We start from the raw sequence: 13,408 nt of genomic DNA, 5'->3' as shown, positions 1-13,408 counted from the left end.
GTCACACACAGTTCTAACTTCTATCCATTGAACAAAACTCTGCATGTTGGTTTAGTCCTCCAGTTTTGAATTTCAAATCTCTTGCTTTCACACCAACTGTCCCAATTATGGCTGTTACCCGTTGGCTCGTGCACCAAGGGTCTCAAGTTGTGTATCTTGAATGTGTATTCAAGAATATCCTTCTAGGTCATTTTAATTATCAATAGATTATCAAATGTTAGGAAAAAGCATTCACATTTGCACCTGTGAATGGAGGAAACCAAAATCTGTCTGCCACCTTATAGATTAAGATCCAGAAATTTCCAAAATCCAACAATGGAGTACCTGCAACGAAAATAAAACATTCGAATGTACTAATCTAGCACACAGGGATTCAATCATAAATTTAACTCCATTGCTTTCCTATCTATCATGATCTTGCACACTAATGACTTTGCTCTCAGATTTTTAACATAATGCACAAGAGGCTATGAAAGAATGCAAATCGGTTGATTGAAAGTGATGGTCAAAATGAGGATTTGCAAAACTAAGTGTGAAAAAGATCTCAATGTGACGTTACGACAATAAAATTTCAAGAAGCGAGAGCTCAATCCGAGAGGGGCAAATGAATTTATAAGCATCCTCATGAAGAAAGTTTATTGTGGGAAGAATATGGGACAAAAGGAAGGTATTTGGAGATAAATGTTATCCCACATTCATTGAGTGAATGTAATTAGGAGGGGATGAAAGAGATAAATAGAGTGGGTTTGTGAAAGGATTAATGAATATGTGTGTGTGAACTGGTGAAGATTAGGAATTCATAAGAATGAATTTATTATTAGAATGGATTTATGAAAGAAGAGTTTAATGAATTGATTAAAATTAGAGAAATATTAAATGATATCCATTTAACCAATAGAACAATTATGATAATGTATGAGAACATTGTATTGAATTTTTTTATGTGTCTACAGCATCGAGTCACAAGCGCATCATTCTCAGCTCAATCTCAGTTGCATCAGCATTCTTGCATTCTCTTCTTGGTGTGTTTTTAATCATCTATGACAGAGTTTGATTACTATCATTAAGGAAGTCAATGGTCTACCCCGTCTATAGTATATGCCAAAAGGTGCTTTACAGTGCCACTAATTTTCAAATTCAAGTACAAACATAGGCGAACAGATTCTGCAGATCTTGAAAGCGAAATTCAGGAGCGGACAGGAGCAAAGTGTTCAAGGATAGAGCCATGGGCATGGCCTAATTCCAGGCCTCAAAAAGTGGAGAATATCTTTAACTTAGGTTCCTTATCACCGATCTAATTTCAGATCATAGTTCAAATTTCTTGTCACAGTGTTTCAGCCAGTTAAAGTTGTCAAAGTTAATGTATCACCATAAACAAGGTAAGATCTATTTCCGTCTTAATCATTTCAATTACTTTTGCCTCAACTCACTCAAATTTCTGTTTACAGTTATTATTCACAGCTCCCTTCAAAATTCTAAAATTTAACTCAGTTAAGGTTTTGTCCTTAGATTCCTCTGTGTGGTGTATTTTATTTCCCTACCATTTAATATATATATTCAAATGTAATATTCCATTTTTTCTTTTTCTTTTGTAAGTTTAAGCTATATTCATAAGAAAATCACTTGAGATGAGAGTACAACCATTTTTTTTAATGTTCAAGATATGTTCGTCTTATATGCACCAAAATGATTTAAGACAAGCAAACATGAAATTCAGCACCATGCAGCCCCTTCACGAGCCACTTTGTGGTTGAGCCACATAATGAGGTTTATGATCTACACAAATCTAAATTGTAGATGCTCAGTTAAGTGACTTGAAGCAGCTACTTTATTTTGAAATAGAAAATGTACTAGATGTGCCAGTGAAATATTGAATGACAGGGTGTTGACCTTGGATGCTTGCTGCACCAAAATGCCTTATTCTGTATGTACCGATAACTGCAGAAACTGGTACTGACCATTGAATTGTGGCAACACCGTAAAATGTATCATTTTTCTGTGCCCACTTGAAGAATACACTAAAATCATCATCATCATATGCAGGGATCCACTTTCTACTGCCATCATAAAATTCAACCACAGAGAATGTGCCTTCTGTGAGAAGGTCATTTCTTGGATTTCCTGACCAGAAAGTAGCAGAAACTGTATCCCCTATTTTGTATGAAGTCTCTGATACATCTTCTTTGACATCACCAAAATTTGTAGTGGATGGTATCTTATCAGGAGAAACAGGCCCCAATGAGTCATGTTGATCTGCTAATAGGTCTGGGGGAGATTGACCATTATCAGGAATGCTATTTCCCTGTGCCATTGCTTTTGCCAACTTTCTGAACTCTTGGATATAAGCAGACAGAGTGTGTGGGCCATACAAAGTGGAAGCTCCCTGTCAATGTCACCAATAGAAGTTATTTTCTTCCAACAGTTGAGTTGAGTACATGGAGTTCATATCAAGTGCATTTCCTTATGACCTGCCAGCTATCTAATGTTATCTGGCAGAACTACGTTATCGTCTACAGCATAGTACATCTCAAGAAATGTAAGCTCAAGGACAAATCTACCTCATATCGTTGTGCTTGATATTCTTCATAAGTGGTAATATATTGAGAGTATGTGTTGGTAAGCCCTGCAATTACGATGTAAGTATCATCATTGTATTCACCATTTCCATTTGCAATGAGCGTCCCTTTCACTGCTGCTCGTAGTCGCCTACCAGCCATAGTTGTGAACTCTGAGTAAAGACAAGTCACATGATCATGGTTATGGTAGTGGTTGGTAGGAAGTGCTTTGGAATAAAGATTTTAATTTGATTTGGCTTTCTTTTTTCTGTAGGAGAATTTGTTCTATGCTTCTATAAAGCTATAGATGACCCATTTTCTTATCATTAACATTTTGATATAATCATATCTCAACATGTAGCCTAATAGAAAAGTATATGATAGTGAAAGCTTACATACCTCCTGGCACAGAAAGTATGATGAACTGACCAATTCTTAGAATTTGAATTGGAAGGATAGCAGGCTGCATGAACAATTTTTTTTATACATATTCACCAAATTAGTAAACAATGGTATTTGCAGCCATCTTAATTAATCAATTTAAACAACATGTGGAAAGTCATTTTTGAATTCATTATGTAGTCCTAGATATATCAGCTACGAGGATTATACTTTCATGCTTATGTTTATATCGTTGATCAATTTAACCTATCAAAGTTTGTCATTATTACAAATATCAACATGGATCCCTTATGTTTAATTTAGCATTATTTTTTGCTTCCTTGGACATTGTTTTCAATCTGTTAGGTCTCAAACGGTTCACCTTATGGCCAGCTAGTGCTAAAGTGAAATCAACCATTCTCTTCTTATAGCCTAATAAAAGAGTCACCTGAGGAATTATAACAATACATTACCGCCCATGGAATTGTATCGAACATTTCTCCAGTATCAAGCAAAACTGATTTTGGCTTTTGACAATTAATTTGCTCTTTTGTAGGTTTCTTCAGTCCATCTCTGATAATTCTCCATTTTTCACTAATCTGACACAACAGAATGATATTAACTTTATAGTTAGTATAACTGCATAAATAAAATAGCAGTACAACAAATTCAGAGTACTGGTAATGGGGTACTTTGCTGTACTGGTAATGTAGACTTCCAATAAAATTGAAACAGTACAAAGAAGATTAGCATGATCCTGGGAATGAATGATTTGCACAAAAGTCAGAAATATTCCAAAAGTTTCTATCTTTGAAGATATAAGTAGATTGGCATCTTTGAGGGTATAGATGGATTGGCAAGACCCAGTTTGATTCGGCACTTGTGCAGGTTAGGACTGGATCTAAAAAGTCTTCATTATCATTTTAATCTTTTTAAATTGGTTTCTGTAATCCGCTATTTATTATTTGCGAATAGTAACAGTACATTTCATATAATGAGTGACAAATTTTATATGGTTGATAGTCAATATGGTATGCTTTGTTTCTACTACAATAGGCATTGCTTTATTTTACCTTAGTATCACCCTGCTTGAAGTCAGAATCTCCAGGACCATCAGTGGTACCTGCGGCAAAACCAGGTCCCAGTGCTGCAGGGCATGTTGTGACCATTTTTTCTTGATTATCTGTAAGCTTCACTGGAATGTTAGTAAAGTTAAGGTACACATGACGGTAATCTATTCTTCCTGATAACTTTTCTTTTGCACTGGTGAAAAGATCAATAGCCTGTTTGAACTGTCTGTCAGCAATTATCCTTGTGCTTTCAAAATCATTTGGGTAGCTGCAAAATGACAGATGAGCAGGATTACTATAAAATGTTAAAAACACTTGTTCCAGGCTTCTAAAAGTAAATATTAACCTCTGTTTTGGGTACTTACTGCCATCTCTTATTTGGGGATTCCTTTTACATTATACAACTATATTTACCACTATGAAATAAAAACACTGATAAAAAATTACTGCTAAATGTTCTCACTTGTTACTATAAGCCACTAGAATGGTAATTGAAAACATGAACAAAACATGTCCCAGGGTAACCCAATGGAAAGACAGATGAAAACATGAAAAAGTACACATATATGTATTAAACTCAGACCCGACTAGTAGGGAAGGAAGATGCAAATTACCCTGGTCCTTGGCCAATGCATAATTGATTATCACCATCACAAGTGCTGGTATTGAAGTCACATGGCAATCCTGTGTCTGCACAAAATGCTCCCTTCACATTGGGACTGACATCACCTACATTTGATTGACAAAATGCAGCAACAAAGGTTGTCATTTTTGAGTTACGGACACGGTACTTCGTACTAGATGACTTGCTGCATGGTTTTCCTCCTGTTTTTGTAATTCTAGCTGCAATGCAATGACGAAATGTCAATTTGGAAAACAAAGCATAGAGATTTCCATGAGAAGACATTTTATATCCAAGTTTCCAAAGTCTCACTTTTGGATTATATTTTCTAAACCAATCATATAGCCTGTGTATAATCTTATATGTCTTGACTTTTCTCAACCTACTAAATGCGTGTATGCGATAGATCAACCTTTTAAATTAGAAAGGTTGACCCATAACTTGCCCTCTACCTTTAATAAACGGATTGTAAAGTTATACGGTAGTACATCAAGACTCTACACAGGCTAGAAAAGCTTCTATAAACTTTCCACAGGGATGAGGTGTGAGCCCAGAAAATCAAAATGCAAAGCTTAACAGCACAGTTTCATCAGAAATGATTAAAGAACACACTTTTCTCATATTATGAGCAAAGAACATGTTCAAAAATTGTGGACATTAATTTTCACCTCAAAAGGCCTTTAGTTTGTATGATAAACCTTTTAGTCTGCATATAATATAGACAATCAATTGCCTTGACTAACATGCCTACAGTTGATTGGATGAGATGAAAATGCATCAAATTTTACATACCTGCAATTGATTTGATGCTTGATTTTGTTTTCTGTGAGTGTATACTGCTTGATGGGTTAGACTCAGTGGTTGAATTTTGTGCCGATGATGAATAGGTATGTGCTTGCTGCATATACCAGTCCTCCATAAATCGTGCTGCGGCTCCTTTGTTATCACCACTGATAAGTCTGTTGTGGCGACTCATTGAGGTCCCATGTGTAGGAAACCAATTAAAACTACCAACAGGAACCGAATGAGAATCTACAAACTTTAGCAGTGTCATGTCTGTGTCAACATTGTGTTTGTACTTTTCTCGTTCCTCTGCTGGATTTCTTAAGTATGCACTTGGACTTCGGCTAATTCCAGCATTAAGCAATTCACCTGCAAATCTTATAACCCATCATGTCATTTCACTTCTTTGGGAGTGCTTCTATGTCACATCAACCTTGACAAACATGGAAGCACACTAATGGTTCCAAACACTTATGTGTGCACTCACCCTATTTGGTTCATAGTGTTTGCTTCTTAAAAGAGGTGTTAGAATGGTTAAAGAAAGTGTTCATTTCGAAGAAGCAGATGTTACCAGAATTGCATGATGGAAGATTTCTAAATTTAACGGCAAAGTTTTTAATTAAAACTAATATGGTTTCATTGTTCCGGGAAATTGAAAACTGCCACAAAGCACACAAGCACCCTCTCAAAGAGATTTTAGTTCTGGAGAGGGGGATACTAAAACATTTACGTAGGGATTTGTATCCCAAAGTCATTGCTTTTGGATTGGTGAGCTTTATATTCTTGAAATAATGCATCTAGAATCTACACTAATAAAATTTGCACTTGATCAGAAATCAATAAATGAATTTTACAGCTTCTAAACAAATGGCCAAGAACATTTGGTTTTGGAAATCTTTTGAAGTTTAAAATATGTACCTTTGTTAACAAAAATAGAGCCAGGCCTCAAGTTCTCATGAGCTTTTACAATGCTTTGCTCGACACCATCCACAATAGCATTGAGGGATTGATTGAGAAATCCGAGAGTTGCAAGTGAGTAAAACCAATACTGAAAGTAACCTCCAGGACCAGAATGTGTGTGGATGCCACTTATAGCCACATTCTTCTCATTGTATAAGTCTCCGTATCTATTTCAAAAGCAACATAGACAACAATAATGTTTACAGTTGAGACATTAATGTATCAGTCAAAACAAACTAAGTAAAACATGGCCTGTAGTCTTGTATGAGGCAACTTCATAAAAAATTTAACAAATAGTCAAATCCTATACGTAACTTAGTTCATGAAATTAAAGCTACTGAATTGACTCACAATAGTTATATGATGCAGGAGCATCACGGATAATGGATTCTATTTTTGAAATTGACAGCTTGTGGGATGTCAGATGGGCATTAGATGGGGGCAGTGCCTGTTTTTAAAACTTTATTTTTAGCACTGTTGGCTGGTGTAGGGACATGGACAGATATTTAATTTGTTTTCAGAGGTGTTTCAACCTATTTTTAGTTAAAAAGGAGAGGGCTGTAGATATGAAAAGGGGATGTTATGAGATTTTCTGATATGAAGATTAGACTTGGAATCATAGTTTTGGTGTCTGAAAAGGAGTCTTTGGCATTGCAAGAAGATATAGTTTTGTATTAGGTCTGGCTGTCAGTTTGTTGGGAAATATTAGAATTGTTAGTAAATCTTTGTAGTAGGTTTTGTCTTGTTTCGATTAAGTGAATTTTCAGCTCATTTATCTGATCATATGAGGAGATATGGAGTGATGTATGCCTTATTAGTTCAATAAAATGTCATCAAGATTTTAAGGTGTAAATATGTTTTTGTTTAAATTTTGTGTTTGGCTGCCTTTCATTGGGTACCTGGTCTTTGCCCAGGTCAGCTTCACACCTTGTAAGGCCTCCCTCATCATTTTCATATGCTAAATTGGACACTGCAAATGATGAACGAGGAAGATTTGGTTCACTTGGAGCTTGATCATGAGGTTTAATCTTAGGAGTACAAAACTTAAACGATACATAAAGCAAATGGAAAGAAATTCCCTGGTTACCTTCCAAAAAAGGGTCTTAATCACTAAATTGGCATGTGACTGGCCATTACTAGAAAAACAATATTTACGTTTTCCCCTTTTCATGTTACTGGCATAGTTCACAGTCGTTTGTTGACATGATGGCACAGATATATAACTTGCTGTAGGCATTCTATGGTGGACAAGGTTAAAGATAACTTACAAGACATAAGAATCCAGAATCACCTCACAGTTACCACTTTCTTTTTAAATGCAAGTTTCCACACATTCTTATGACATTGTTATTCAAGATTCTGTCATCCTAGAAGGATTCTATATCGCAATAATTTTAATATAAACTTTTTGTTCTAGTATATTAAGCAGAAAGATTGAAAGCGGTTTCAAGAATATAAAAGGCATTGATCAATAGGATGATAAGATGTGGTGGAAATCCAATTTCAAAATAAAGGGAATCATTCAATACAAAAGTGAACCCTTTAGCAACGGGTTGATTTACAGTTGTCTGTCTTTTATATCTGTCTGAGACAAACATAAAAGATAGTGGAGATTATCTAATTTACTGTAAAACATAAAAAATATCTATATGAGATAAAATACATAAAAGATTGTGGACATAATCTAATTTACTGTAAAACTTAATGCAATTTAATAAAATTTAATGAAGCTTGACCAAACATACTTTGAGTCAACAATTGAAGAATTTCCTAACAAGTTTGCTGTGGAAACATAGCTAAAATACTAGTTGCTTGTCATTTTGTCATCTCATGCTTTGTTGCTAGGAAGAAATAAATGAACATTGTAAGCATAAGGACAAATTCTATTCGAGCATAGTTATTTGAAAATGCAAAAACATCTAATTGAATAGCCTTGTGTTCTCTAAGGGTTTCTGGAGAATGGGATATTTGATTGATCATACATCTTGGTTATAGTAATCTCTTAGATGATCCAATAATTAGGATGTCCTATTAAATGTGGATTTCATTGATGTCATGGAAGATCAAAACTGTTAGTTTTGTAAATTTAAAGACGGGATTGTAATACATGATTAAGTGCTCATATAGTAAATAAAATAGAGAAATGCGTTTATTCCGTCACTTTATATTCAATGGTGTATACCAGTAATTGAATTTTAAAAGAATAGCCATGATTAAAAGTTGAACAAATGATTAGCTTAATAAATTTACTTTGTTAAATTTGTCCATTTGATCTTAAATGATGATAACTAATTTTTTCATTGCACCTGAATTTTAATTTATGAAATATAGGAAGAATTCTGTAGCACATCAAGATTGATGAATTTCTTATTAATAAAGTAGTGTTGTGGCTTCATTTGTTATCTTTGATCTATAGCTCATGTTTATTCCATTCCACCATAATGGTGAAAGAGAAATCCATTAGCTATAAAATTAGAATACTAATATGAATGCGATTTATCCTCATATTAATAGTTCAAAATAAGTGAATTTGACTCACAAGGAATGACTTTTAGCTATTCATGCAGGACAACAACAACTAGAACAATGTCTATTGAAAAAATTTAAGAGACCAAAACTTCATTGCATTCATGTCGAAATTTATGTGTTAGGTAACCTAGATCATAGTATCCACTTCCTCTCATACTATGAGACTTTAGGCTCTTAAAGTGAGCTGATTGTGCTAGTTAAAGTTGCACTAAGTGTTTCATTAAATAGTTTAGATCCTTGCATCAACTAAAGGAATGGAGGTGTAAACTTTTTCTTTTTCTTTTCTTTCTTAGAATGGGCTTCCTTATAGTTATGTTATTAGTTTTATGCATATATTGTTGCTTGCAAGAATGAAAAATGGGAGATACATAAAAATAAAATATAAAATGATACTTTGAAAGCAAAAGTCTCAAAGAATCTATGAACTTTATTTATTTAGAAAAGGAAAACATTAAAAATTTTCTTCTTCAATTTAATTTTTTTTTTCACTACTATATAAGCTATACAATTATTTATGTTTTTTAAAGTGATACAAAATATGTTTAATAAAAATCAACATGAAAACAAAAATTAGATCAATTTGAAAACTATTGCAAGATATCTATCCTAAAGTAGAAAGATACCAATTCTTGCTATATTTCTACTATAGATTATGTAATTCTTTTGTTCTCTAAAACAGTATAACATATATTTTTTGAAGAAATAAAAACAAAAGCACATTAATGAAAACTAAAGCTATTGGAAAACTACTCCAAACAAATCATACACTGAAGTAAAAAAATTACACATTATTTTCAAATATAATCTCTTTATCTTTATCTAATACGATTTAAGAAACTTTCTAAAATGATGTAAAATGTATTTTTTGAAAAATCTAAAACTACATGATAATAAGAACACAAGCTATTTAAAAACTATTATAAAACAGTTTATATTGATAAAATTCAACATTTTATTTTATAACACATACTTTCTCATTCTCCACTCTAAGAAAAACCAAAATAACAACAAAAACAAAACCAGAAGAAAACTATCCTAGGTACTGAACACTATATTCAGTTACACAATCTCCTCCCTCTCTTTAACATTGGTTATGCAATTCTTTGTTCTCCAAATATATAATACATTTACTGTTATAAAGAGAAAAAATATCACGACAATCAGAACAGTCCTATTTTAACTGTACATAAAATAGGCATCATAAACTATAATGATAACAATTACAATTTATTTCATTGCACAATCTTTTTATATTTTCCATTATAAATATAGAAAATGTAAATTTTTTCATATTAAAATCAATATCAACAAAAAAAAATTATGCATATTAATTGGTATAAATTTTTCATAGCTCATGAATAATAATTTTAATTGACATTGATGAATCACTCACACTTTTAATTTTTAATTGACATTGATGAATCACTGTGAGTGATTTGAAGCATAGATTAAAAAAATGCATACACAATCTAACCAAAAGCTTGCATCTATTATGCACATTTGACATTAAAAAAATAAAATTGATTTGATATACCTATGCTTGAGTCTTTGTAATACTTGTAGTGTCACCAACTGTGATGCCATGCAAGCATCCATGTTCACAAACACTACTCTGTTACCACCATCACTCTTATCTGTTTCTTGTTCTGCAACAATGAAGGCCCTGGCTCTAAGTCTGAAATGAATCCCAGCAGCCCTCTGTTCAAATATGTTGCCATAGCCCATCATCACAACATCTGCAGCAGGCCCAGTGATATCATAGCTTCCAACTCCAATAAGATAATTTGCATCCTCAGAGGACCCCAAACAAAAGAAGCCATTCAAACAGACTGAGACTATCATGAACAATAAACACTTTGAGAAAACTAAGCTCTCCATGATGATGTATCAGAAGAATTCTGTTTTTCAAATCATTGATCAGATTGAACCTTCTTATTATGCATCTTAGACCCAAAAACCTGAAAGAAAAATCTTGTCTGATATAGAACTAAGATCTAATTTCATTACCAATTTATAATTGTTAGTGGGGTGTATTGCTTAAATCTTCCAATGCAAGAATTTTTACGTGCATGGTTCCTACCGTCAGATTGATGTAGACAGGATTAAGAACTTCATCGTCGGTGTGATTATATTGTGCAGACAGAAAATATGAGTTGGCAAATACCAAAAGTATTTATTGTTTATTTGGAATATATGATTCCTAGAGAAAGTCCTTGACGAGAAACAATGTGAGCAGGTAAATGCTATTAGAAAATAGTGGCTATCCTCGCCTTCACAATGGGAAAAATCGTCATACTAAAATATACTTTAGCTTTTTCTCCACTTGGGTATAATTAATGTTATATAAATATTAAAATCTTTCTAGGTACTCTGTAGATTAATTAAATATATAATTTTTTTAAAAGGAAAATAGGAAATGATGTTCTGATATTGGAATTCTTGGGTAGATGGTTACTCTTATGGATATGTCTCTACTATGATATTTCTAGTGAGATAGGGGGCGTTTGGTGACTCTATGGATATGTCTCTATTGATGGTATTTCTAGTTACGTAGGGGCGCCCTCTATGGTCACTATCTAGTGAGCACCCTTACTAGTCACAACCAAGTCGAATATTAATTAAGATTAATAATATAAAATTTTCATAATTAATTGTATTAATATACATAAATATTGTGTAATATTTTTTAACATCAATGTTTCAAATCATACTACTTAGTATGGTCTTGAAATATGGATGTTAAAAAATGTTACATAGTGAAAATCTATGTATATTAATAACAAGAATTATTGATTACATTCTATTTGTATTTCACAATATTTCACATTTATAATATTTGTGTCAAGAAAAATGAGTTTTTAAAAATGTAATTTAGATAAATTGAAGGTATGCATATAAATAAGTACAAACTAATTTAGGTTATATAATGATATTTTGGATTTTAATTTAAGTGCACATGTTGTTTTAGGAAATGACATAAGAGGGAGGGGAGTACTTAGCTCGACAATTGAACAATGAAGACTTTGGAATATTTTGCTTCTCTGGTCCAAAAGTACAATCTCTTTGTTTGATAATGTCTTAGGTTTTGTGTTAATTATCTACTATGTCAAAGGAACATGTTTGTGAGTCTAGTACAAGCTTGTAGTAATGGATTAGTACACTATCCATTACTACACTAAGTTTTGATTCATCTTGTACAAATGAAATTCTACTTTGTTTGTCGTCTAATGTATTAGTGCTTGCTATGCTCCAAGACGTCGAGAATAGCAACATTTAAAAATACTTGTAACAGGGAAATAAGTTCTCGTAGATCAACCCCCAATTGGTGCATATAGATCAAAGGCAATAAATAAACATCCTAGAATGCATATTCATTACTCTATTTAGCACGCCAACTCCAATTGTTTTGTTATTGTTAATCTTTAATGTTATAGGATGAGAGATTATGCTTCAATGTGACATCCTTAATGTGAAATGAGTACAATTAAATGCCTTCAAATGCTAGCACATAGCACCAAGTCACAAAAGTGAGTTGACTTTGGGCAAGAAAGGTAAAGGGGCTAGTTGGACTAGTTTGAAATTTGAAATGAAAAAAAGGGGAGAGTCAAGTCTATGAGTACGGGGTTGATTCCATGATTGAAAAAATGATCTCAATTAAGAATGGATAAATAATAACTATATTTGGGTAGGTATATATATAAGTGCAACAAATGAGGGAATCAAGTATTGTAATGAGAGTATATGAGCATGCAAATAGGGAGTATATGCGTGGGAATGGGTGCGTATAGAAATGAATAAGGGATAGGGAATGAGACAAAATTATCAGAAGATTGCATCATTTAACACTATGTATACATATTAAGAAATTTCCTCAAAACAACACGAAACTAAATAGGAAGTGGTGCAAGTATGCTAATTTCACAATCACATTTTGCCCCAGTTTTCAGGCATGTGTGATTTCTAAATTGACAAAACATCTCAAAATATGTAGTACTCACAAACACACATGTTAAACAAATATTTATATATCAAAAGGTATCATCGTGGAGTCCATATAAAGCAATATCAAAGGATGTGTTTAAAACAATGGCCTTGGGATAACATGATACACAAAGTGTAACACATGTCATGAGATATCAATTCATGTAGTCATGGTGTTGAATCTTGCATCACTTATCACTAGTTGGAAGTTCAATGTAACATTGCTAGTGAGAATATATGCTCCCTTCAACTGGTTGTATCTATATGATGCAAATAATTGAAGGAGAGGGAAAATCATACATGAAAGTAAATGTAATCTAAAGATGAGCATGTTATCATGCAAAGTGATAACAATAAGAAATGCATCATGTTAAAAGCATCTAAACTTATATCATTATTAAGAATGTTTGGATTAGAGATAGCACTCAGGAAGACAAGTTACCTACAATATGAGCATGTAAAAGTACTAAAGTGACCCTCAATGGCTAAGAATACTAGTGTAAGTATCTAGAAGGTGTTGTGCACCT

General features: G+C 33.1%; 1 protein-coding gene and 1 non-coding gene across 2 annotated transcripts; one reads left to right on the top strand and one right to left on the bottom strand.

Moving 5' to 3' along the window:
* Positions 1-1,652: 1,652 nt before the first annotated feature.
* Positions 1,653-10,815, bottom strand: LOC131033671 (neutral ceramidase 2). Its single transcript, XM_057964940.2, has 9 exons — positions 10,435-10,815; positions 6,330-6,538; positions 5,421-5,780; positions 4,621-4,849; positions 4,010-4,274; positions 3,410-3,535; positions 2,955-3,018; positions 2,559-2,728; positions 1,653-2,383 (listed from the first exon to the last, which is right to left on the bottom strand). Exons 1-9 carry the CDS (start codon positions 10,776-10,778, stop codon positions 1,829-1,831), a joined length of 2,322 nt encoding a protein of 773 aa, XP_057820923.2. The 5' UTR covers positions 10,779-10,815; the 3' UTR covers positions 1,653-1,828.
* On the top strand, positions 3,635-3,740 carry LOC131033708 (U6 spliceosomal RNA). The gene has a single exon (XR_009103655.2). It is a non-coding gene; the product is annotated as a U6 spliceosomal RNA (small nuclear RNA).
* Positions 10,816-13,408: the final 2,593 nt, after the last annotated feature.

This window comes from Cryptomeria japonica, chromosome 5 (genome assembly GCF_030272615.1).
Source record: "Cryptomeria japonica chromosome 5, Sugi_1.0, whole genome shotgun sequence".
NCBI lineage: Eukaryota > Viridiplantae > Streptophyta > Pinopsida > Cupressales > Cupressaceae > Cryptomeria > Cryptomeria japonica.
This window is presented reverse-complemented; position numbering and strand designations above follow the sequence as displayed.

What these genes read in the sequence shown, in the direction of transcription:
- LOC131033671 (XM_057964940.2), bottom strand. Translation starts at nt 10,778, where the DNA reads ATGGAGAGCTTAGTTTTCTCAAAGTGTTTATTGTTCATGATAGTCTCA. An exon ending in CTCTATTTTTGTTAACAAAG is followed by an intron (nt 5,781 to 6,329) that starts GTACATATTTTA and finishes TAAGATTTGCAG; the next exon opens with GTGAATTGCTTAATGCTGGA. An exon ending in ATCAAGCACAACGATATGAG is followed by an intron (nt 2,384 to 2,558) that starts GTAGATTTGTCC and finishes TGACATTGACAG; the next exon opens with GGAGCTTCCACTTTGTATGG.